Source organism: Branchiostoma lanceolatum, chromosome 3 (genome assembly GCF_035083965.1).
Source record: "Branchiostoma lanceolatum isolate klBraLanc5 chromosome 3, klBraLanc5.hap2, whole genome shotgun sequence".
Lineage (NCBI taxonomy): Eukaryota > Metazoa > Chordata > Leptocardii > Amphioxiformes > Branchiostomatidae > Branchiostoma > Branchiostoma lanceolatum.
The window spans coordinates 15,819,751-15,843,346 of record NC_089724.1 but is presented as its reverse complement, the minus strand read 5'-3'; the positions used below and the strand labels follow the sequence as shown (position 1 = coordinate 15,843,346).

At 41.8% G+C, this 23,596-nt stretch overlaps 3 protein-coding genes across 3 annotated transcripts; 2 read left to right on the top strand and 1 right to left on the bottom strand.

Moving 5' to 3' along the window:
- Nucleotides 1-194: 194 nt before the first annotated feature.
- LOC136429413 (uncharacterized) lies at nucleotides 195-8,733 on the top strand. Its single transcript, XM_066419244.1, has 10 exons — nucleotides 195-389; nucleotides 851-1,021; nucleotides 1,312-1,523; nucleotides 2,149-2,861; nucleotides 5,658-5,849; nucleotides 6,354-6,465; nucleotides 6,866-7,001; nucleotides 7,698-7,892; nucleotides 8,379-8,466; nucleotides 8,730-8,733. Exons 5-10 carry the CDS (start codon nucleotides 5,719-5,721, stop codon nucleotides 8,731-8,733), a joined length of 666 nt encoding a protein of 221 aa, XP_066275341.1. The 5' UTR covers nucleotides 195-389; nucleotides 851-1,021; nucleotides 1,312-1,523; nucleotides 2,149-2,861; nucleotides 5,658-5,718.
- On the top strand, nucleotides 8,523-12,186 carry LOC136430594 (uncharacterized). The gene is made up of 4 exons (XM_066421337.1): nucleotides 8,523-8,918; nucleotides 9,165-9,416; nucleotides 11,073-11,280; nucleotides 11,511-12,186. The coding sequence occupies exons 1-4, from the start codon at nucleotides 8,835-8,837 to the stop codon at nucleotides 11,723-11,725; spliced, it is 759 nt and encodes a 252-aa protein (XP_066277434.1). The 5' UTR covers nucleotides 8,523-8,834; the 3' UTR covers nucleotides 11,726-12,186.
- A 2,443-nt stretch (nucleotides 12,187-14,629) lies between these two features.
- LOC136430591 (aromatic-L-amino-acid decarboxylase-like) lies at nucleotides 14,630-22,059 on the bottom strand. The gene is made up of 8 exons (XM_066421332.1): nucleotides 21,283-22,059; nucleotides 20,848-20,997; nucleotides 19,691-19,874; nucleotides 19,108-19,264; nucleotides 18,666-18,882; nucleotides 18,096-18,264; nucleotides 15,922-16,028; nucleotides 14,630-15,420 (listed from the first exon to the last, which is right to left on the bottom strand). The coding sequence occupies exons 1-8, from the start codon at nucleotides 21,512-21,514 to the stop codon at nucleotides 15,137-15,139; spliced, it is 1,500 nt and encodes a 499-aa protein (XP_066277429.1). The 5' UTR covers nucleotides 21,515-22,059; the 3' UTR covers nucleotides 14,630-15,136.
- Nucleotides 22,060-23,596: the final 1,537 nt, after the last annotated feature.

Here is a 23,596-nt window from a genome sequence, read left to right as displayed (position 1 = left end):
GGCTGCGTTAGATTTATTCTCAACCATCATCATTTGGACGGTTTTGACCAATGTACTTTTTGTTTTCAATTCAATTTGACATAGCATTTCTTAGGTTGGACAATCCTATTCTTGAGTTCATATTTGTTACGCTCAACGACATGAACAAATTTCTTGTCCACCCCATGATCAATGGAATGTCCGAATGTGACACAGCTACGTGTATTAACGTTACGCACTTTCTGTATTGAGAGACGGCAAAGCCTCAAGTCTTCAGGAACATCGATACGGGTGAGGAATAGTAAACATTAGGACTCTTGTATAACACTAGTCAGACAATAGTTTTCAGTTGCCCCATCAACATCTGAAGACAGCTTTGTTGGAAGGAAGTATATATAACCACAGTAGAGGTAAGTCTCACAATATGGATATAGACTCGTAATCTTTCCAAAACTCGATCTTAGGATTCACAGTATCCACAGCGACGCTAGCAAACACACGGGGATCTTATGCCATAAGATCTTCAATGGATTCTTATATCTGTCGTTTTCCCAAAGGGTAGTACTTTGCAGAGGTACAGTGTGACGGAAGTAGACAGTGAATGTGTATGGTAATTTTAGAAGGAAAAGGGAACTAAAACAATCAACCTTGTCTTCACATCTTGAACTTGTACATAGGAGGTTTCGATATGGAAATCGACTTTTTGATCAGTCCTTCAGTGGCTAGTATTAGAGAAGCATATACTTAGCACTTGAGACGCCACTGAATGGTTTCGTTTATAGAAAAGGGTAATTGGACTCTTCCCTTGGTATAAGCTATACAAAACACGTAACGTTTCATTACGTGTCCTATCCTCCTATTCATTACCTAGCCGCGACTATAGGCCGACATCAACGGTATAGGACAACTTCGGAACGTTTATTCCTTCATTCAAGATGGACGGCGCGGATAGAGAACGTCTTATTCGTAACCGGATTGACCTGTTGGACTCCCTTAATGTACATGACGCCATCCATTACCTATATCAAGAAGGCATCTTCAGGTTAGTAACACCCCCCTCCCCCATCACCGAAGAAAAAGCCATGCACCAAGCGAGTCTTCACATCAATGTACCATGTTCTGTATCTGTACCTATATAGCCTGTATGACCACCCTTCGGCGTAACACACCAGCTTCGCAGGCACACCGAATGTCCGTTATGTTACAACATTTTTGCATTATGCTATTCTAATTTTAGTCAGTCGATTACAAATGCCTCCTTCCCAGTCAGTACTTTATTTGGCGTGTTTTGTAAATGTTTTTGCCGTCTTGTGTGTGTTTTTTTTTTCTCAGTGAAGATGACATGGACAGAACGTATGCCGGTACAACCCGACAGGACAAGGTGCGGGTTATGTTGGACCTGTTGGTACTGAGAGGACCGCACGCCTACAGCACGTTCAGACACGCCTTACAGGAGAACTACCCATGGCTGCTGGACAAACTGGACAAAACGGACGTCAGCAACGTCCACTGCCCGAAACTGTTCAAGAAACAAGTTTGGAGAGGTCTGTAGAATCTAAAGCCTAGCTAGATTCGTAGATCGACGAAAGTCTCCTACACAGACCTTCGTCCGTGGCCTATACAATATACCCATGGGGAAGCTCTGCTAAACTGGGGTGAGTTTTTCACCTTTGTGGACGTGGCTGTCAGCCAAGTAGAGAATCTCCTAAAGGTTTTCTTTAGGTAAACCTGATTGGCTGCCACATCTACAAATGTGGAAAACTTAGGCTGATTTAGCAGGGCCTCTCCAAGGTAAAGACCGCGGAAGATGGAGTGCGTAGATGCTAGGAAGAATGATGCTAGGAAGAATGTGCACCAAAAAGGAAGAACGTGTTTTTTGTTCTTGTTACAGCCGCCATGTTGGTCGGTAAAACCGTATAATTCAGACTAGGTCTGGGTCATGCCTAGTCCTATAGATTTGTATTATGTATTTATACTTGGCTGTAATTACATATATATGTACATGTATGTATTCAAATCCACCTGGCAACGTTTAGGTTAAACCATCCAAGATGGTGGACAATACTACGTCATAGTCACGTGACTGTATCGATGCATCATCAGTAATAATACTGGTGCACGTAAAGCTATGACGTTTGATGACGTAACGTTTTTCTGTTTGCTGTATAGATGGTCGAGCGACCGTGAGTGAGACCAGGTTACAAGGACAGGGTAACGTCGTGGTGCAAGCGGGGTCAAATGCGGTGGTCAACATCGTACTCCCAACGACAGTGCGACGGAAATGATACTTGACGAATTTGGGGGATATCATGTTCAAGCATATAACGTTTAATGGAATAATCGCTTTGCATAGTTACTCCAAAAACGAATGGAATCTATAACCAACCATTTCTGTAGCTAACGTTGACATAGTAGTCCATCATGAGCGATTGTTTCCGAACTATGCATGTATTCATGTTTTTGTTTACGTTTTACGGTAGAATATATAGATATACAAAATCAGTCTATACGATCTCAGATTGGAAAAAGTATGATTGTCTGTTTCGGTGTCACTTTAATTTGAACTGATCAAATATTGTAAATTAGCATAACTGTTAATCTGTGTTGACATACAACATTATCATGGACCAGACATTCCTTGCCACAACCGCTACATACTTACCTACCAAAAATCATGAAGATCCATCCATATTTCCTCGAGTTAAGCCCTTGGCATACACACAGACCCAGCTCACAGTTGGCACAAATGACGACAAAACCTTCTCGGCGAATATAATCACCCAGAAAAACCTGCTAAACAGCTATGGACGGGATTGTGCCAGACAACCGGCCGACACATTCTAACACAAATTCACTGTCGGAGTTACATCTGACCTGTCCTCGTGAGTACATATACATCTTATGTAGACAATCATATGTCGGTGGCATTGGTTCACTGATGGAAGGGTTTGTTACACAGTATAAAGTAATCCTGGCCCATTGTGCTGCACAATCTGGTAGCTGAAATGTTCAATGCAGCATTGGTGCATAGATTATTTCACAGACAACTGAATCATACAGGTGGTTTGTACATGTATCAGCGGGGTTTACACACGCGTTTTAGGGTCGACTCTAAGTTAACATCATCTGGTGAAGGTATGAGGCCGTGGAATTCTAGTATTTGGTATGTGTTGGTATGTGAGTAGGTCTTGATGTAGGGTGTTCAGTCACGTGACCTAGCCCCGGCGAAACTAGCGTAAACAAACTGTTTTGCAACTTAATGGGGTGATATGTCAGCGATCCTTGGACCAATTTTAACAAACTGTGTATCAAAATAAAGGGAATTTTGTTGTTAAATAGCGAATCTTTTTTATCTACATGGAGATATTTCACTAAACGCGCGAGAAGGTTTCACGGTACCGCAACAGCGGCCGCCGGACCCGGAAGTCTGGCATCGGCTCTCGTTTGGGTGTTTTCGGGAGTTATAGCGTTATAGTTATAGCGTTATAGTTATAGAGTTATAGTTTTATTCGGTGGTTATAGCACATGGCCAGGCGTTATGACACCATATACACCTCGGGGCGGGTCATTAACCCTTAATTATCATATAGGTAGATGTCGTTGACCAATCAGGAGGCTCCATTTGCGGGTCTGTAATATTCATACAGACCCGAAAAAGAGGGTCTGTAAACCCGCTTTTGCGTTCAAATGTTCGGCGGTAGCGCAACCGTGAACACTCGAATTGATGAGACCTCGATATGATTAGATGTTGGACCCTCTTGCAGCTTGTTATGGTACTGCTGGCTTTGATATCTCAAGTTCTGGGCCAACTGTGATTTAGATTGATTTTTTGGTGACAGATAGCTTTTGATGTTAGGAAAAAGTGGTGTAGACTTGGGTCACCTACTGTAGGGGTGTTTTTGGCGACGCATCAGGGGTGGAGGCATTTTTTTAATTGTATTACGATTGCAATGCAAAAATTTAGAATATTCCACGAATGCATTCTCCTGGGAATTCATTTTTGGCTACACCTCGTGGGTATGGTCTTTGAACAGGGACACATTTGTTTAAAGGCATCCAGAGCATTTTATGAGGCTTGAAATTTGATTGAAAACTCCAATTTCTAGTCATTCCCACACATAGTAAGTTTCAATAACACTATAACATTACATATTGATGTTCAAGGAGCAAAGATACGATGTCGTTGTGTGGTGAGAACTGATAGAAAATCCAAGCCCTAATAGACTGATCTTGACTGTCCATCACAATTAGCGGTTCGACCAATGAGAGAGTGACTGCATGTCCGTCAAATATTTGCAATTTCATATTTTAATTTTGCATTTCTACGTTTTGATAGAGGCGGTCGGGGCTATGGTATCGGTCTATTTACACTTGGCGCGTGAAACTAAAAGACAACCATGTAGCTTAGTTTTGTGCCGCTTTTGAGCACTTTTGATAAGAAATCCGCACGCAAATGTGGTAAACAATGACATTTAATGTCAATTTCATAAAGATTACAGCAACCAGAATATTTCTAGTTTTCAAGCCTCATAAAATGCTCTGGCCATGGGTGCCTTTAAATGGCATGGTCAGCGTGCTAGTTTGCATACACTATTGCAGATACAGTCAAACCTGCCTATAGCGGTCACTCAAGCGACTGGCCAAAACCAACTGCTATGGACAGATGGACGCTCTAGAGAAACGGCCGATTAATGAAGGCCTGCATGCCCTTTTTCGCAAGGCGTAATTCAGCCTTTTCGTCTTCGTAATCCGTAGGCAGTCGCCCCAAATCAACGTAATTCGTAATCAGTACAATTAAGCCGTAACACGTAATTGGTCGCTTGCTTTCTACGTAAACCGTAACAGTTACCTTTATGCAACGTAATTCAGGAAATAACAGCAACAGCAAAGGCTAAAAAGGACATTTCAAGGTTTTTGATACAGAAACACAGGGTAGTGACGAATTTCAAGGGACCTGGTTATACCCTTGATTGAATATAATGAAATTGTTGCCAATAATATTTCAGGATAAATCACCAAGTTTGGTTCTCTCGCGTTTGCCGTTCAGACATTATGTGACATGAGAGTTGGCGCGGGCCTCAAAAACCCTCCCCAGGTCATAATTGACATCTATCAATATACCACTGTTGTTTTATCAAATTTCATTATCAATTATGCAAATCAGGTAGTGATTTTCAAACTTATTATCAACTTAAAGTCGCCGGTGTTTTTTTAAAAAACATTACCCTTCTTAAAAAGAGAATAACTCTAGAAGGACGTTATTATGCAGATCAGAACCTCATTTGCATGTTTGATGAAATGCTATAACAGTATTTTTTCTTGAGATAAGACTTTCATACTTTGAACAACTTTGGGCCATTTGTATAGAGCAGATGATCAAATGAGAGAATTATGCAACTGAGGTCATTATTTGCATAATCAATGAGAAGCATTCGCAATACATCAGTTGAAAACGTTAACATTATTTGGCGAAGGCATGAGGTCGTGGAATTCCAGTTTTTCTCTTATTATTTTCATTGCTTGAAGTTGTGCTATGACTGTCCCCAACGCTAAGCTGAGGCAAATAAACTGCAAGTCTCTCCCTCATTGTTGTCTAGATTGAGAATATATTTGAATTGTTAGAATAAATTGTGCCATATCCAACTGACCTCCTTTCTGTTTTCAATTTTATTTTTCAGGTGAAGTGAGTCAGTAGGCTTTGGATAAAGTGACAACAATTGTAAAACAGAGAACAGCGAGATGGGGATAACCAACGGCAACACGCCAAGCAAAGTGATCTTCGCCGTGTTCGGAATGTTCCTGGGATATGGCCTATCTTCGCTGCAACACATGTCTCTTCACTCGGCTTTTGAAGATTCTCCATGTATTCAGTGAGTAAATACTCAGCAGTACTGTGTTGTACCGTAGAATTCAGTAGTACTGTATTGATTGTTTTGTTGACGTCCTGATTGTGCCTTTTGCACGATGTTCATCACCTTTGAATATCAAACCTACACTGCGTGACTCCCTAACATCCGTTTTATGATATCAAATCTTTCAATCAATCTTCATCTATTAAAATCAACATCACAGAAATACATAGACAAAGTATATACATGTACCAATGAAATACGTTGATCTTGATCGTGCTTACTACATTACTCGTATTGCTAAATTTGAAACCTTTCGGTTACGGTAAGTTCTAAAATCGTGAAAAGATCTCTAGAACATATTGTTGGTGATGGTATCAGTGCTTTCTTACCATTACAGACGCTTATTTTCCCTCAAGCAAATTGATAGAAATGTGATTACTGATACAATTAAAGATATCTCCTTGAAATTTGATTGAAGAGAAAGGAAAAAATTATTGCAATGATTTATTGTTCGGTCTTTAGGTCTAGGCCTGTACCTATGGCAGTGCCACAGAACACACCCCGGCCACAGCAGATGGATGGTCCACGGAAAATACTTCTGGACTGCGGAGCTAATGTTGCATCTACTGTGCAGGTAAGAGAAAGGTTACATTTGTTCCTATTTCAATCTGAAAAACATGTACACAAACAAGCTAACAACGTCAATGACATGAATTAACAAGACCAGTAAAGCCGGGTACGAGTAGTTGAAACTTGCAAAGATTTTTCGTATTTTTGAGTTTAAGCTTAAGTCCTTAGACCTTAGTCTTTCTCTCTTTGATTACTGAGATATTTAGAGCAGAATCCTGATACATAACAAAGAGTATAGATAGATAGATAGATTGATACATAGATACATAGATAGATAGGTAGATAGATATTATTAAATAGATAGATAGAGATATACATAAATCTACGTATTAGACTGGTCTTTGACGTAAAAAATGCAATGTTTAAATCAAGTATAGAGACATCTATTCTCCTTGTCCACACAGCTATTCCGGGAGACCTACCCCGATGGAAAAGATTACATCATCCACTCGTTCGAGCTGGATGCGAGGCTGGCGCCCTACTTCGCGTCCTACTCCAACCACGTCCTGCACTGCCCAGTCGCCGTGGCGGGAGAGGATGGTCAGTCATGTCACTTTTACCACTTCTCTGCAGGTTTAGTTTAGTCTGGAATGGTTCCGTTTATCTATCTATGTATCGACATTTGCCACAATTGTAGAACAGGATTGACAGAACAGATGGTTATCAACTTCTCAGGAACCCGGCTGTAAGGTTGAACTACTCACAGTGGGAAGGACCTCCTACTCATTTCTGTAGGTGTTTCAACGTTTACGAAGCGTGGCTCTCCTCAAACATAGAACCTCAGGCGTCACGTCCCATCCGTTAGGACGTCCCTAATAGGAACTCATTTTCACCTGAGTCGAGTAAAGAAATAAGTGTCAAGTGCCTTTCCCAAGAGCACATCATTGGGGCCTGCTAACCATTCGAACCAGTAACCTTCAGATTCTAAGTCAACAACCCTAACCACAAGACCAATGTGAAATACAAACTTTCGTCCTATAGTACTGCCTATAAACCAGTTCATATTTGGTGCTAAAAAATTATCTCAGTAGGGAGAAGATTGAGGCTTACCCAAAGCTTGAACATTTGACTGTAATTTAGTACTGTAACGCGCTCAACCCTTTTTTCACACTTCATTTTCAAACGATGACTGATTTCTGTGTAATTTCATCAGCCATGGCGTCTGTTGCGTTGACATGTAGAATATGTAGGTAAAATGTGAAAAGCAGCTAAATGTGCGACGTATTTCCGTCTCAGGAAACATCACGGCCTACGCGGAGTCAGCCTGGAAACCTGACAAAGGTAAAGTCGCTGGCAAGGACATGCAGTGGGGAGGGGGAGCGATCTATGCTTCAGAATCGGAGAAGAAGGATGAAATTCACGGCAGACGATTTGGTGTCAAAAACGTCATACCAATGGTGGATCTGTCCACGTGGATACAAACAAACACAGGTATGTTTACAATATACATATCAATTACATTCATGCATCCTATGTAGAGCTTAACATGTAGAACCATTCCACGTATTTGATATGTGACATTTTAGACATAGGTCAAACAACGGTACAACCGATAGGGCGATCGGCAATAATGGCATTTATTTTCTAACAATTGGCATGGTCATAGATCTGAAATATCATTTTCATCATTGTCATTTTAATTATACAAGCTTGTTACGTTCGTTTACTGTGACGGAGATTTTTCCTACTAATAGTTGAAAGATGTTAGATCTATAACCCGTCCATTTCATCGACATTTTCAGATCATTTAAATCCGACCTTGAAATGTACTGTATACCGAAAAACGTATGTACCGACAATACTTGCCGGAAAGCGAACGCGTGACTTTTATACAGACACACATAGATAAAAATCAGGCGCTTGAAGAACATCTACTTTGCATAATGCTAGAATCCTGTCGCTCTTCTATTTGTCCAGCCCTGGAAGACTACGTCATCTTCAAACTGGACGTCGAGGGAGCAGAGTACGAAATCCTGGAGAAGATGATCAAAGAAGGGACCTTCAAGTGCGCGCACTGCTCTATATTGCTTTCACTTTGGGACACCCTGCGTACTTTTGAGGATTTATCAGCCTACCCAAGAAATGTTCAAACTTGTCTCATAGCTCAACTCAGCCGGAAAGGAGCACTAATATTATATTGAGATTTATCAACCAATTGCAAATTTACTAACCGTGCAGCAGTGCCATTTTCTTACCTCTATTATCCACTTGCACATTGAATGATATATGTAGTTGTCGAAACATTGAAAACTCTGGCAACATTTCCAGCTGATGTAACTTATATCCAAACATTGCAGGTTTTATGGCGAGTTCCACGGCTGGACACCTGTACCAGGCTGGTCAACACAAAGAAAAAACGAACTTAGGAACACTATGAAGACCCATGGCGTCAATATGCTTGACTGGGCAGGGGAGCACAAAAGATATCAAGACATGGAGACAATTCACAAGGTTGACGTAAGTACCGCGGGGAAGCAACACATTCAAGCTTTCTGCCCACTGCTTTGTCTTGAACTACTAAATCATCTGATTATGAGATACCTTTACGTTAGATATAGAAAATTTAAGAAGGGTGCATTATCATTAGGACTGGCGCACTTGATCAAGGTAATATTTTATCCAATGTTGGCGGAGTGAATAACTACAAAACACTTATTGGCAAAGGGATGGTAATCAAAGACGACCCATTGTCGGTCATAATAGATCCCTGCTGACACCCCTGGAGCAGCAGGCGTGGTCTACTCCAACTGTTCCCGGTCTCCCGGTGGTCCTGCCCGCCTGGCTCTGACGGTACAGGTCGGGATGAACAGGAAGGCAGCCCACAAGCTAGTGGAGACGATCGGGGCGCACCTCAGCAACATGCCGGTCACGCTCTTCGTGTACGGGGACTTCGCACAGGACTTCCCGGACCTGATCACCGAGTGGGCGGGCAGATATACCATAGGAATACGAGAGGTATGTTATTTGGTTTATTCAAATTTCTTTTATCTATTATTTCAACTTCGTCACATCAGGACAGAACATGGGGAACAGGCAATGCTTTTCTCTCGCCCCTTGTTCAGATTAAAATATGCTAAACTAGAGTTCCACGACCTCATATCTTCGCCAAATGATTTTAACCTTTATGACTGACGTATCAGGAGTGTTTCTCTCTAATCATAAATCATACCAGTTGATTGTCTTAAAATATAACATGTCCAAAGTATGAGCTTAACAAATTATGAGCTCAACAAAGAAAGTTTTGCTACTATTTTCCATTGATTATGCAAATGAGGCCCTTATTAGCATAATTTGATTCAACGATGTTCACATTCACATAACTTCCCGATGCCACAAAAAGGATTAAATGTATGAAATTGCCGTCATTTGCCAGTGTGGAATTATACATTGTAACTCAATAAGTATGCAAATTAGGACCACATTTGCATATGTTCTATCTATCGACATTCCTCTCTTCCTCAGTTACAATTTGAATGGTCATATCATGGAACAAGCGGATTTTTAAAGTTGCCTCATTAATTGTGCAAATTAGAATCTGATTTATCGTCCAATCATACTAAGCATCACACAAGCTACCCCTTCCAAAAATCATGACCATCTACAAGGCCATCTTGTTATAGTATTTTCTCATTAATTATGCGATTAATATTTCTCTCTTTTTCAGTTACATATGTCACATGTTTCAGAGTCCTATCATGGAATTTGGCGGATGTATAAATTTTCCTCATTAATTATCTAAATTAGATACTGATTTGCATAATAAGTATCTAATCATGTACATCATTACTCAAGCTATCAACTTACCAAAAATCATCACCATCCATCAAGCCCTTCTTGAGTTATTCGCTTTCAAAGTCAGACGCAAAACCTGCTCCTGCAGTTCCAAAAAAACCGCTAGGGGGCCCAAACCATTACCACTCACTCTCTGTCCAAAGATCTATCTACCACTCAAAAATCAGTTTCATAGCATGTCCAGAACACGAGATATCAAAACAGGACGTTCCGCTGCAGTACCGTAAGAAGCCGCTAGGGGGCCCAATCTCTAAATGTTTTTAGGTCTCATCAAAACCTTCCAACATACCAAATACCAAGACAATCCATCCAGGCATTCTCGAGTTATGCTGTGCCACTACACACAAACACACAAACGCTACCCTCTGTATAACCTTCTCGGCGAAGGTAATGATGAGGGAAATAGAATCTTTATTGTGAGTGCGACAAGTTGTCCCTGAATGTCGGGCGTTTCGGCACCTGGACAGTTCAGCCACTAGCCGATCAGGACGATTCGGCACAATGACTGTTTTTAGACGATTCCTCGTCAAGAGAACGCCTAACTCTTAAGTCTAAACATCATTAACTCTAACCATAATTGTAAACCTAACCATAACCGTAACGCGAGTCGTCCTGGACCTGGTGCCAAATCGGCCTGATCGGCTAGGGGCCGATGCGAGCTGCCCAGGTTCCGAAACGTCCTGATACCGTGTTCCCCATTTGGCGTATACAATAGACTGATGCATCCTGTCGTAACGCCGACAAAATACCCCGTTCTTAATTACGATCGGTGGAGTATCATTCGAAAAATACGTATGTTTTTTATAACCACCTCCACAGAGCGCACCCATGCCAACAGGTCACTGGGTCCTACAGAACGCCAATGTGATGCGGATGAGTCTGATGTCGGCCGTGCAGCGGATGAAGGAAGTGGAGGTGCGGCCAGCCTATTACTATCCGGATGGCCTGTCGAAACGAGTTCAAGATACAGCAAAGAACAGAGGACTGAGGATCATTCAGCCGACAACCAAGTTCCCTCCGAACCTTGGTAAGTTATCATATCAAGCTTCTACACAATAACATATAACATAACATACATAACATAACATAACATGACGTGACATAAACGATTTTACAAAATTGAAAATAAAACCAAATATTCCTCCCAATAGAACATAGAGGAGTTGGGTAAAACTGTAGACGATTCCTTATCTTAGTTTTCTTGATATCTTTGCCCGAATCTGAATTGTAAGCTCAAGATTCTATGCTCCTCTTCAGGAACACTATTGCGGGAAGATAACTACTATCGGTACCGAGACGTGGAGAGGACCCCCAAGGCGCTCCGGATCCTGTATGAACGCATCTCGAAAGGAGGGATCCTCAGTCTGGACAGTGATCATCCCGACAGCTACATGATCTCAGCTTTCCTCATGGACTATCTGTATGAAAACTCCGGCTTTCAACTTGTCGATGTGAACGACTGTCTGAAGTGATAGAGACTTGTTTTGAAAGTGTTCCAGTGTACGATTTTCGTAAAGCATGTGATTCAATTAATGCTGTGGACCACCGATGTGATGGGCCTGTGTAGTTTTGTATAGATTAGACTCTTTGATGTTGAAGATCATCTTTTTTGTTTCGGTAAACGAGTTGTGTCGTTGTAAGTCTTTAAGTTGTAAAGAGGTCAATCTAGTATGAGATGTCTATAATGTAATTTCGATGCACATAAGGACACGGACAATGACATGTGGTTTAAAATCGTTGGAGGGTAGGTATCGTTTATCAAACTGTGATACATCTCCAAAATGAATTAGACATTTTTATCCTTTGGCCGACAAAATATCAGCCTTGATACACAAAAGGATGATTTAATGGGGTCAAATCATCTTGATTTGACCATTTCGACACACATAAACCCTGAAAAGCCGTCTTTATAAATCTCCTCATATCTACTATTATATATTGACCCAAGTCTGAGGTATACTTTCAACATCGATTACTTTATAAGTTTTCACCCTGCAACAAAATCATATGCATGTTATTGTAGCTCATAGAATTAGACTATCTTGAAGTTTTCGCATATCAAGACTGAAATAGCCGTCTTGGTTTTTATGTAGTTTATTGTTTTCCATGTACTCTTGGGTTTATCTGTACGTAATCATTTTTTCTTGAGTAAAGTATTGCAAAAAAACATAAGCGAACAAACATCATTGACAAAATACGTGACATCATCATAACATAAAATGAGAGTCAACTTAATTCGTTAGATAAAATACAATAAGGTCACAGTACAAGGAAAATGATCCATAGTTTACCATGATTGATATATGGTGTTGATTGTAACTTAGTCACTGCAGAGTTCAAGCAAGTGCGAAGATACAACTGACTTTGCAGCAAATAGTAAACAAGATAACACAAACAATTCAGGTATATGTTGTTTTGGGCTTATTTATAAGGTACAATCTGCTTTAATGTGTTGTCACGTATGGCAAATTTTTAAAGACTGATTGAAGTTATTCCAAACCGAGGGACCCCTGTTCATAATCAAACAAGAGTTCTACGACCTCATACCTTCGCCAAATGATTTTGACCTTTATGACTGACGTATTAGGAGTGTTTTTCATCAATCAAAAATCATACCAGTTGATCCTCCTCACCCAAATAACATAAGTTGTCCAAACCTCCTTGTTATGATTATGAGCTTAACAAAGAAGGTTATGCTAACATTTTTCATCAATAATGCAAATAAGCTCCTTATTAGCATAATTTGATTCAATGGTGTTCACATTCACACAACTTCTAAATGCAACAAGTATGAAATTGCCGTTATTTACTAGTATGGAATGATAGTAGTTTCTCATGAATTATGCAAATTAGGCCTACATTTGCATAATTTCTATCTATTGACATTCCTCTCTTCCTCAGTTACAAATGTCACATATTTGAATAGTCATATCATGGAACACAGCAGGTTTTTAAAATTGCCTCATTAATTATAATCTGATTTGCATAATTATCATCCAATCATACAAAGCATCACATAAGCTATCTACATACCAAAAATCATGACCATCCATCAAGCCCATCTCGAGTTATATTATTTTCTCATTAATTATGTAAATGAGGTTCTCATTTGCATAGCTGATATCTATTAATATTTCTCTGTTCCTCAGTTACATATGTCACATGTTTGCGAGTCCTATCATGGAAATTGATGAATGTATAAACTTTCCTCATTAATTATGCAAATTAGTTACTGATTTGCATAATAAGTATCCAATCATGTACATCATCGCTCAAGCTATGTACATGCAAAAAATCATGACCTTCCATCAAGCCCTTCTTGAGTTATTCCCTTTCAAAGTCTGAAGCAAAACCTACCCCTGCAGTTCCAAAAAAGTTGCTAGGGGGCCCAAACCTATACCACTTACTCTCTGCCCAACGAGCTATCTACCACTCAAAAATCAGTTCCATAGCATGTCCACAACACGAGATATCATAACAGGAAGTTCCGATAGGGGGCCCAAAATCTAATCATTTTCAGGTTTCATCGAGACCTACCAACATACCAAATACCAAGACAATCCTTCCAAGAATTCTCGACTTATCGTGTTCACTAACAGACACACAGACATGCTCGGTATTCCCATGCTGTGGCACTGCATTAATGACTGTTCTTACTCATATAAGGCCGTGTATATCCAACTTTGGTCAAAATTTGTATGTTTCAGTCTTTTAATTGGTGTAAGGAGATATCTTTGTGGTTTGGTTTCACATGCTCCGAGTGGACTCTTCCAGGCTGGGAGTAGGTCAAAGTTGACGATTGTTTTCGTCTGTCAGCTGTTACGAGAGAACGAGCTGGTCAACTGTCTATTTTCTTTGCATGATTCTAAAGTAGACAGATGTGGCTTTCTGGTGCATAAGAATTTTTGGGGCTTGCAATTAAGGTGAATCCTTTTCTGAGCCCTTGTTTTAGTGCTTTAAAGCATTACTGCCTATATGGGCAAGTCTATCTCTTGTATCTGCCCTACAGCTGGCTGATAGCCAATTTGTCCCTGGCAGTAACTGACGTTTCCTGCCTGCCTCATGACCCCTCATGACCAACTTTGCACCCATTTACCCGTGTCAATATCCCCTGAAACAATACAGCCCACACGTCGCAACCAGAAAGCATAGTATGAGCATACAATCTAACACATTTTTACACTTTTCTCGTTAATTATGCAAAACACTTCGCCCAAAATCTAATCATCTTGAGATTTCCCACATACACACCGACACACCAAATACGACAACAAACCATCCAGGCGTTCTCGACTTATTCTGTTCACTAACAGACACACAGACAAGCATCATCGAATAACCTACTCGACGAAACCATTCGTCGCGAAGGTAATTATGGTTAACTGTCGTCGGCTTGAGTCCGTCTCAATTGTTCTTAAAGTATTGCTTCGTCTCGTGTTGTGACAATGTATAACTGACGTGAATGTGAGACTTTAGGCTTTACGCCCATACCTGCGCCGTTTGAAAGAAGATTAAAGGTAAACTTCATACTCATTTGCGTAATAGATGTGAAAAGCCCTAGTCTTCTTTCCTAAGAGAGGACTTTCATTTGTTGAACAGCTTGAGTTATTTGGGCGATCAAGATATACAATTTATGTAAATGGTGACCTAATTTGCATGATTGGTGAGAAACCTTTATGAAGTCATTGGGCGAAGGAATGTAGTACCCCCGAGAGCAGACGAAAAACGGGACATATGATAAAACGGTCACAATCTTCCCCACCAACCTCTGCTTGGAGAGTATAGTACGGCTGAAATTGCAATCAGCACTGGAATAATTAAAGTTCTGCCATCTGCGATCATTTCAAAACACCATATCGTGCAATGATATTTTACTACAAAGTTTAGGCTTCAGAGCGAAGTGACTCCCAAAGATGCAGACGTTTCTCTTGCATGACAGAGAAGCAAAGATCAACATGCTCAATGTGGGTCCTGAAGCACAGGACACAGACACGCAGGTACAACTGATCGGAAAGCACGGCGGGCGTCATGAAGATTTTCCCGTCCGAATTTAAGGCGTCCAAGAGCTGTTGGTTGAAGTCGTTGATGACGACGCCAGGTGGCGCTGTAGCACGAAACAGGACCACGGACAGCTCCGGTTCCATTGGTAGCTCGAACCCAACAGAAACTGTGTGGAGAGAACGTTGTTTTCCTCAATATACTGATTTGCGAACGAAAATAACTAGAATTTCTTCTTCAGAGGTAAAGCTAAGTGGATGATTACAAAACAAGGACCTCATAGCTATGATTCCGGGATACGGCTTACATAGAAATCCGTCGCTGTTGGGGAAGACGTTTGTAACATTTCAATGGCTAATTCTAAGTTATAAGGCATATTTTATCAACGCATACAAGTTTCGAACGAAGTAGTATTTCAGTGCAGATAAATATGAGATCAAGTTTCTAATAGGTGTTCTCCTGGTAAAAGAAAACGCCATTGTTTCTCATTATCAAATGCAGTTCACGTTCAACTGACATAAAGTGCGTCTTATGCAATCTAATCCCACTATGCGCAAAAACATGCATGTCTGGAGGTTAATGTCTGGAGGTGAAAGAGAGATATGAATAGAACAAATAGGGAGATTATTGAGCCTTTGTATAACATTATTGGCGCAAAACGCAATGTCACCTTTCAGTTTCCCGTAGAAGTAACGTGCCAGTAGAAGTTTCTCTTGCAGGGCGATACGGAAAACTCCAACACCAAACACTTTCAGGGGAAGCCACATCTGAGCACCTCTGTGAAGAACAAGTCAACAAGATGTGTTTTGCCATGTCAAAGTTTGTGATGATCAGCACAGTCTCATTGAACCGGTGCAATGGACTAGCTAGTGGGTAGACTACTCACTTTTCCTTTGGGAGGTCGTGGGTTCAACCGGTACCCCGAGCTGGGCCATACCAATGGCTATAGAGATGGGAATGGCCAATCCCTACGTACCAAAAACTGAGGGAAGCATTTTTTACTTGACCTGTAGTTTATTTCATGTAAAGATCGCCAACAAGTTTCTTCTTTCCACTTCAGATATTTGACAGATTATGTGTGGTAAAGAAAATACATTGCAATTTACGAGCCCCTATCTCACTGGACCCGTGGCACGTTGGCGGCCTCGCTGCGTCTTAAGTTGGATTTGTGTTACCCTTAACTTTCTAATGGGAATATCATGCAAAATGTATGACTAAAAGACAGCAAAATACACAAAGTGTAAAAAAATTAATTTTCATCGATGAAATCCGTTCAGTGCTTTGTAAAAAATGTGTTCCATATTTTTGGGCCCCCATGATGATTTGGGCTCCCCTCCACATATCTGCTTGGAATCTGCGTGACCTCAAAACTGTGAAGGCCCACAGCAACATAAGCCCAATCCTGTGTTGAAAATACATAGATACGTACATTAAGTTTAGCTAAGTGTTACGAATATCAGACAAAACAACTTACATCCCCCTAAACACTACACTAAACGTCGGGCAGTAATTTTCTAGCGAGGTCCAATCATATGGCTGTTAGGAGGTCACCGAACGTCACCGACAATTAGCCAATGACGGCCGACTTGTGGGTTGTTAACACCCCTGGTCTTATGTAAATGTCATAAAATAAAACCAAGCGCATTTGAGTTGTTGATTCCATTTTGTTCCGTACATCTACATAGATCTATCAGTTTGTAAAGTTAACTTTCATGATAACGCGAAGGGACTGAAGAGATGAAGTTGTTTTACACCTTCAATGGCGCTGCACTAGCGCTTATGGAGCGGTCGTTACGGGAGGGAACAGATTCCAATGAAGATGAAATTGATCGAGTCAACCCAACATTTCCCACCCGATAGCAAGCTGTCCAAGACGGGTCGCGTACGAAAAAGGAGGGAAGTCAAATTTTTCGGCTCGATTATGCTTTACGTGAAATGCACTGGCTGCAACATCCAGGAAATTTTCGCCTCCTCCCTACGTGAAAGAAAATAGCTTCCCTACGAATTACGCGAAATTAAAAGGGCCTTAGGGCCTGACCCTCACGAAGTATTACAGGGCGTGTGTATCTTCTTCCAAGAAACTGACCCTGAAAGTGAAGACCGCGATAAGAGACGATTTGTCCCGATTCCCCAGACAGAATAGCAGCGGCAGACGGCAGAACGCTTCAGTGTCTGGACAGCAGACTCCACCTTCGGCCTGAATTCCTACGACTTACCTGTCTACAGACTACAGCACAGCAGCGCCCAACCAAAACATATGTTGTCGAAATCTGTACGTTTTGTCAAAACGCGCTGCAAAGTAAAAGGAAGTCCTGTGGAAAGGTCCTTTGTAATGTATTGCCGCTATCAACAATCAACCAGTAGTCGACGGACAATGGGTGTGAAATATTCCTTCTTGACCCTCGCGTGCCCGTGGATTGGCGTTAATTGCCTACTTTGCATTTGAAAGGACCGGCTCTGTGGGCGTTGACCTCGCTAGAAATCTACTGCCTGTCGTTAAGTGTTGACCCCCCCCCCACTGCTAAAACATTGTTTTAATCTGGAATATTAGACAAACAATACTAGACTACCCCAATCTCTTTCAGAAGCCATGATATTTTGGATCATTTTTGGCTCTTTACTGATATTCGTAACACTTTAATAATGGCTAAACTTAATGTATATATCTTTGTATTTTCAACACAGGACTGGGTTTATGTTTCTGTGAGTCTTCACAGTTTTGAGGTCACGCAGATTCCAAGCAGATGTGGAGGGGGGTGGGGGCAAATCACCATGGGGCCCCAAAAAATATGGAACACCGGGTCTAGTGAGATAGGGGCTTAACGGGGTAAACGATATTCTCACCTGAAAGGCCTGGTCAGCTCAAAGGAAAGTTCGGATGGAGACAGGTATTCAGCTGAAACCAGCTGGCATCCCTTGAAGGGGCCGGGTGTTTGCTCCATGGAACAACACTGTTGGAGCTTTTTTCCATCTTTTACCACCAGAACACCAACACCACATGGTACGAACAACCCTAATATAAAAAGGATGATAGTATTCTCAAACATGTATCCAAATAGAAAGGAATTTCGAAGCATGGAACTAAAATGATTCGTCGCAGGCCGTCGTACGATTTTGATTTCGTAGAATTTCCAGCATGCTGTGACAGAATCTACCGCCGACAAGGATCTAAGACAGCCTTTTTTTGTAACATATACCAGACAGCTAAATTTGCACGGTATCGTGCACGACTCTCCCAAGAATACCATCAGTATGCGATCGTAAAGCGTCCGTGCGGTCGCACAACGAATGTTACCAGGGCCTTAACCATGACATACACCATGTCACGTTCATGCAACAGTGACAAATCCATTGGCAGATCATGACAAATAACTTCTAAAACATTGGACGTGAAATTCTCTCATACACACGCACCTTTGTGTGGATTAACCACAATGGAGTCACTGCGCTCTACACCAACAAACAGCTGTTTCACGTCGTCACAGAGCGCGAAAAACCCTCCATAGGCGGCATCAACGTGGAGCCAGAGTTGGTGACGTTCACACACATCAGCGATGTCGTCCACAGGATCCACACTTCCGGTCAGCGTGGTGCCCACAGTTGCCACTACCAGGAAGGGCAGCAAACCGGCCTGGGTAGGAAATTGACATAAGAATCAACACATCGTCGATGAACGTAGATATCCAAGCAATGAGACACTCAATACAGTTACTAGTATCAAGCAACATCCGCTGTCTTTTGTCACGCATATGTGGAAGGCAGATTTCCTAAAATCAGCAATTGTTGGATGAGATTTAATTGAAGAAGAAAAAAGTGTGTGTCTATTTCATTAATGATGTTAACGGAATTGTCTCACTTCTTGATCTTCCTTGATCTGCCTTTCAAGAGCCGCTGCTGTCATCTTGTACGACTGGTCCACTGGAGGTGTTCTCAGAATAGCCTCCCGCATCCCAACGGCCCGAAGTCCTTTCTGCACAGCATAATGAGTGAACTCACTACAGTAAACCACACATCTGTGGAGAGAAATCAAAGACATTACAAGTTTCCTTATTCATTTAAGTTGTACATTTGTTGTCGTTCCCCGTTAACATTCATCGTTGAAGTCACAGAAAACTACCTACCGGGGCAAACCTGAACAATAGATGGCGTTATCTGAAGAATATAGTATTGTCTGTTGGCAGGCACGCCGCTTGCAAAAGGCCCTGGCGAATCCGTCTTTCTCGCTTCGTTAGCGATGACCAGCCGTCAGGCAATCAGGTACTCCCTCTCTTGATGTTGGAGTCAACCAATCACGATCAAAGTTACCAGCCAATCACTTGACACACACAGCGACTGGCCAGCTCTAACGTCGCGAGGCAGGATCGACATGCTTGACATTTACAGCGGGCCTGGTAGGGGAGGATGAAGAATTGTTTAACTAGTTAAAGCGTTATAATTACCTGTGAAAGTCTGCGGCTTTCAGCTCCTTGCTGTCCCGTGCGACGGCTAAGGCGGTGAGAGTGGCGAGAGAACCTCCAGATGAGATGTTCCCAGCGTGCCCTGCGGGGTAGCCGAACAGGTCCGCCACCCATGTGATGAGCTTGTTCTCCATCGCAACAACTGCAGTGCTTTTCCAACTGACCCCTGTTTACAAACGTACACTTATTTCTTCTTCTTTTTTCGTTTCCTTTCTGATATTGAAATGTAAGAACATTGTTGAGAGCAACACCATGTTTTCAAATTAGCACGTGCATATTTCCTAACCAAAGGCCTGTTGCAATGAATATTTATGTGGCATGTATAGCGTCTCTGTCACGCCCAGGACCGTAGCACTGACGACTTTGATCCCAACCACTCTCCAACCAATGGGTTTGGAATAACTTGAAATTGTATTCCATTGTATTCTAGCCCCATCCCAGTTCACCACGCTAATCGCATTTCAGCAGAATCTGACTTTCCCGAATTTGATTTTTCTATGTTCTCCGTGCCGCACGACCTGGCTCATGTTGTACATCGCACAAATTAGAGCTCCTCCAACTCCAACCGACTGCACCGGTCGCGCCAAGAAGGTCTGCGCAGAAGGCTAGGGCATCAAGTCTTTTCGTTCCATGGGCCATTCCAACAATGGACCTAATCTTTGTACACCTTACGCCCCCAGTGAAACGATTCAGTTGAGCGGACACCTCATGTTTTGAAAGCAAGTCTTTTGTTATAAACTCTTTGTCTGACACGGTTCAAAGGACAGATAAGATCTTCGTCGCCCGTCTTTTTTCTGAACATCTCTCTAGCTCTGAAAAACGGAAGTGAATTTGACCTTCCCGACTTTCATTTTTTTTTATATTCATAGTTGGCTGGCGCAGACAAGAGACTAGTGGGCAACCTTGCCAACCAACTCCCACCCAGAAATGATATTGCCACACCACTTATGCTAGGGTCACATTTCCATAGCGGGGCCCGACAGTGCAGCTTGTGGGAACGGAAAATACGATATAGAATGCAACAAAGCACATAAAACGTAAAAAAATTACTCCTTACCATACATTATGTACTGTATATTCTTTTTTTTCATTCTTAACTGTCGGCTATGTGCGACAAGGGTGTAAAGTAGGATACACACCTGAGTATGTAGCAAAGGTCGCTGGAATGAAGCTGCCCAGGGATGCGGGAAACGTTCCACCGCCAGCGGGAATGAACCCAAAGAATGTCGGATGGCCCGTGTTGGTTCCGGCATTTACCAGGTAGGCGTTGAAGTTCTGCATTACCAAGTCTGTGTAGAGACAATCAAATCAATGGCGCAGCCTTGCGATCGCAGCGTTGACTGTTGCAGAGCTTCTCCAGCCTGCAGTCATATGTATATGATACTTTGAGAATACTATCTTAATCGTTAAGTAGATCTGTAAATTGACTAAGGATTAGCAATAGTTGGTCATTGCAGTCAGTATCTTTCACTAGCGGATGAAAAGTAATCTCTCTGCAATGTCGATATTTTGTCTGCTAGCATACTGTAAAGTTACATGTACTTAAATCAAGTATCAAAATCAATTCGCAATACCAAGTTTAGTTGGGCTTTCCATGATTTCGCCGATAACTTCAGGACATCCCTGGTCCAACGTCTTGACCGGGCCCCAAGTCAGTTTGCTTATGTTGTCTTCATACGCGCTGATCATCTCCATGGTCCTATTGGTCATCTTATCCCTCTCAACCTGTGGAACCTCCAAAACAGTCGTTTTCACCTTCAGGTCCCTTAAGGTCTGCTGAAGCTGTTCTTCTTGGGTTTGCTGCATCGTCCCTTCCTTTCGTTATTAGCTGAAACTAAAAATCGAAGATCTCACACCGCCTTGAAATAGAGTTTTTGTCTAGTCTTGAACTTGAAGTTGTTCAGGTGTTATGTTCTCGGTGGCATGTGGCAAATGTTCGCCTGTGCAGCCGGAGGCCGTGTCCGTGCATAAAAGTGCAAACAATGGCGGAGCAGGTGAGAATGGTGGTGTCGTCACTTGTGCAGAGACCGTGTGTGTCCTTGTTTATAAGGGACTGTTGTAATAACGTTGTAACAATGTTGAGAGAATTTTGGGACAAGTAGATCAGCATAACGGAAACAAGACAAATTCAAAGGTCCATGTCGCACATAAAGTACATACACAGCTTTAACCTTTTCTTGGAGGACTTAATGTCATATACACAGCTTTTGTTTGTTTCCAGTGAAGTTGGCATGCTTCCTGATATCCAAGGAATTTCGAAAGTATCCTGTAAGTCATTGACCGGCTTCTACAAGCGTCAATGAAGGTCTATCTTCCCTGGAACGTTTTGCCCAACTTCCTTATTTTTATGAAAGGTACATCATGATACACGGTCATATAGTGATGATATAAAGGAGAAGGAAACGCACACGCACATATATACATACATAGTACATGATAAACTGTAATGAAATTGCTGACATAGGTATCTCTGAAGCGACAGTCACATACCGAAGTCAACGCATGTGCTACCTTCTTTTTAGCATGTTTAGTAGGCACTGAAAACGGCGTATAATCTAGATTACCTTAGGAAACTGCGCAATTTGAAAAGCTAACAATTGAATTTTTGTTTGTCAGATTAGATTACTCAAGAGTTGCTGAATTTGGAATCTCTGAAAAATCCCAAAGTTGCGTTTCTCTCATTGGCATTCTTTTCATGTATGCCAGAATTGATGATAGAAATTCATATAAATGTCATGACGCTTATCTATCGAGACCTTTCTATTGACCGTTGGCGGGGCAGCGACCGTTGGAAGCGGACTCCAGTATTAACAAGACTGGACTCCAGCTAGCATGAAACTCCCTTCGCAATGAATTCACATTGTGCTACCCGCATGCATGCTGACACCATGACATGTCCAACGACATACATTTAAAGTTCAGAGTTCAATGACGGCGACCGGTCTGCCTTTTTACCGGAATGCCCAGGACTGCCCTTTTTACACCGGAATGCCCATAAATGAGGGTGAATTCTACCGGAAAACATATATGCTTTGATGAGTAAACATCACAGGTTGCTGTATTTTGGCATGAAATGATATATCTATGGCACAGGGAATGAGAAATCACTGGAAATCAGTGATGGCCATCGGCGTCGGCGCCCTCGCCAGTCGCCATGTTTGTCGTAACTGTTGAGCATAGCGTGTGGCAACTGAAAACCCGAAGAAGTATTCAGTGCGAGAAAGCCTGTCAGAAAGCGTAGAAAACTGTTCTGGTCTTTTAAATAAGAGTTAGCAGCCATGGTAGAACATGCCTTCTGTTATTGAAAAAGTGTAACTATTACATACATATAACTTTCTACGCCGCAATGCAAACATTCCTCAGAGATCTAGAATTTGTACAGTAAATGTATTCCAACCTGTGAGGCACAAATCGGACGCCAATGTTAGAGATATCTTGGTGATGATCCGCCATGGTATTTTTGCATGAAATGAAGTCGAACCGGTCTGGTCATACATGCATTCTGGATCGGATTTTATTGTGAGTCACCTCTGACATGGGCTTCTCACCTTCTATTGGAAAGTAATGGCCACTGTAAGCCCTCCAGTATTTTAGTTACTCTACTACTTTGTCTGTAGTAACCGACAGTACTTCGGGCAGCCCTAACTCTTTCCAACGCTTGGGACCAACTAATAGTGAAGGGATCCCATACCGATGCACTGTACTTTAGGTGTGGTCGCACCAATGATTTATAGCACATTGATTTCACACGAGGCGGACAGTGTCTGAGTGTGAGAGGTTGCGACGAATGACTGCCAGTATCCGATTAGCTTTACCAGTAGCATATTTTATGTGGGTATCCCATCCTATGTCATGTGAGAGGTTTTCTGAACACTGTGTAATAATTGG

Excerpts from the sequence above, each read along its gene's own strand:
- LOC136430594 (XM_066421337.1), top strand. The coding sequence starts at position 8,835 with ATGAAGACCCATGGCGTCAATATGCTTGACTGGGCAGGGGAGCACAAA. Across the intron at positions 8,919-9,164 it reads AGACAATTCACAAGGTTGAC|ATCCCTGCTGACACCCCTGG; the intron begins GTAAGTACCGCG and ends CGGTCATAATAG. Across the intron at positions 11,281-11,510 it reads CAAGTTCCCTCCGAACCTTG|GAACACTATTGCGGGAAGAT; the intron begins GTAAGTTATCAT and ends GCTCCTCTTCAG.
- LOC136430591 (XM_066421332.1), bottom strand. The coding sequence starts at position 21,514 with ATGCAGCAAACCCAAGAAGAACAGCTTCAGCAGACCTTAAGGGACCTG. Across the intron at positions 20,998-21,282 it reads GGAAAGCCCAACTAAACTTG|ACTTGGTAATGCAGAACTTC; the intron begins GTATTGCGAATT and ends GTCTCTACACAG. Across the intron at positions 16,029-18,095 it reads GAGCTGACCAGGCCTTTCAG|AGGTGCTCAGATGTGGCTTC; the intron begins GTGAGAATATCG and ends TGTTCTTCACAG.
- LOC136429413 (XM_066419244.1), top strand. The coding sequence starts at position 5,719 with ATGGGGATAACCAACGGCAACACGCCAAGCAAAGTGATCTTCGCCGTG. Across the intron at positions 6,466-6,865 it reads ATGTTGCATCTACTGTGCAG|CTATTCCGGGAGACCTACCC; the intron begins GTAAGAGAAAGG and ends TTGTCCACACAG. Across the intron at positions 7,893-8,378 it reads GTGGATACAAACAAACACAG|CCCTGGAAGACTACGTCATC; the intron begins GTATGTTTACAA and ends CTATTTGTCCAG.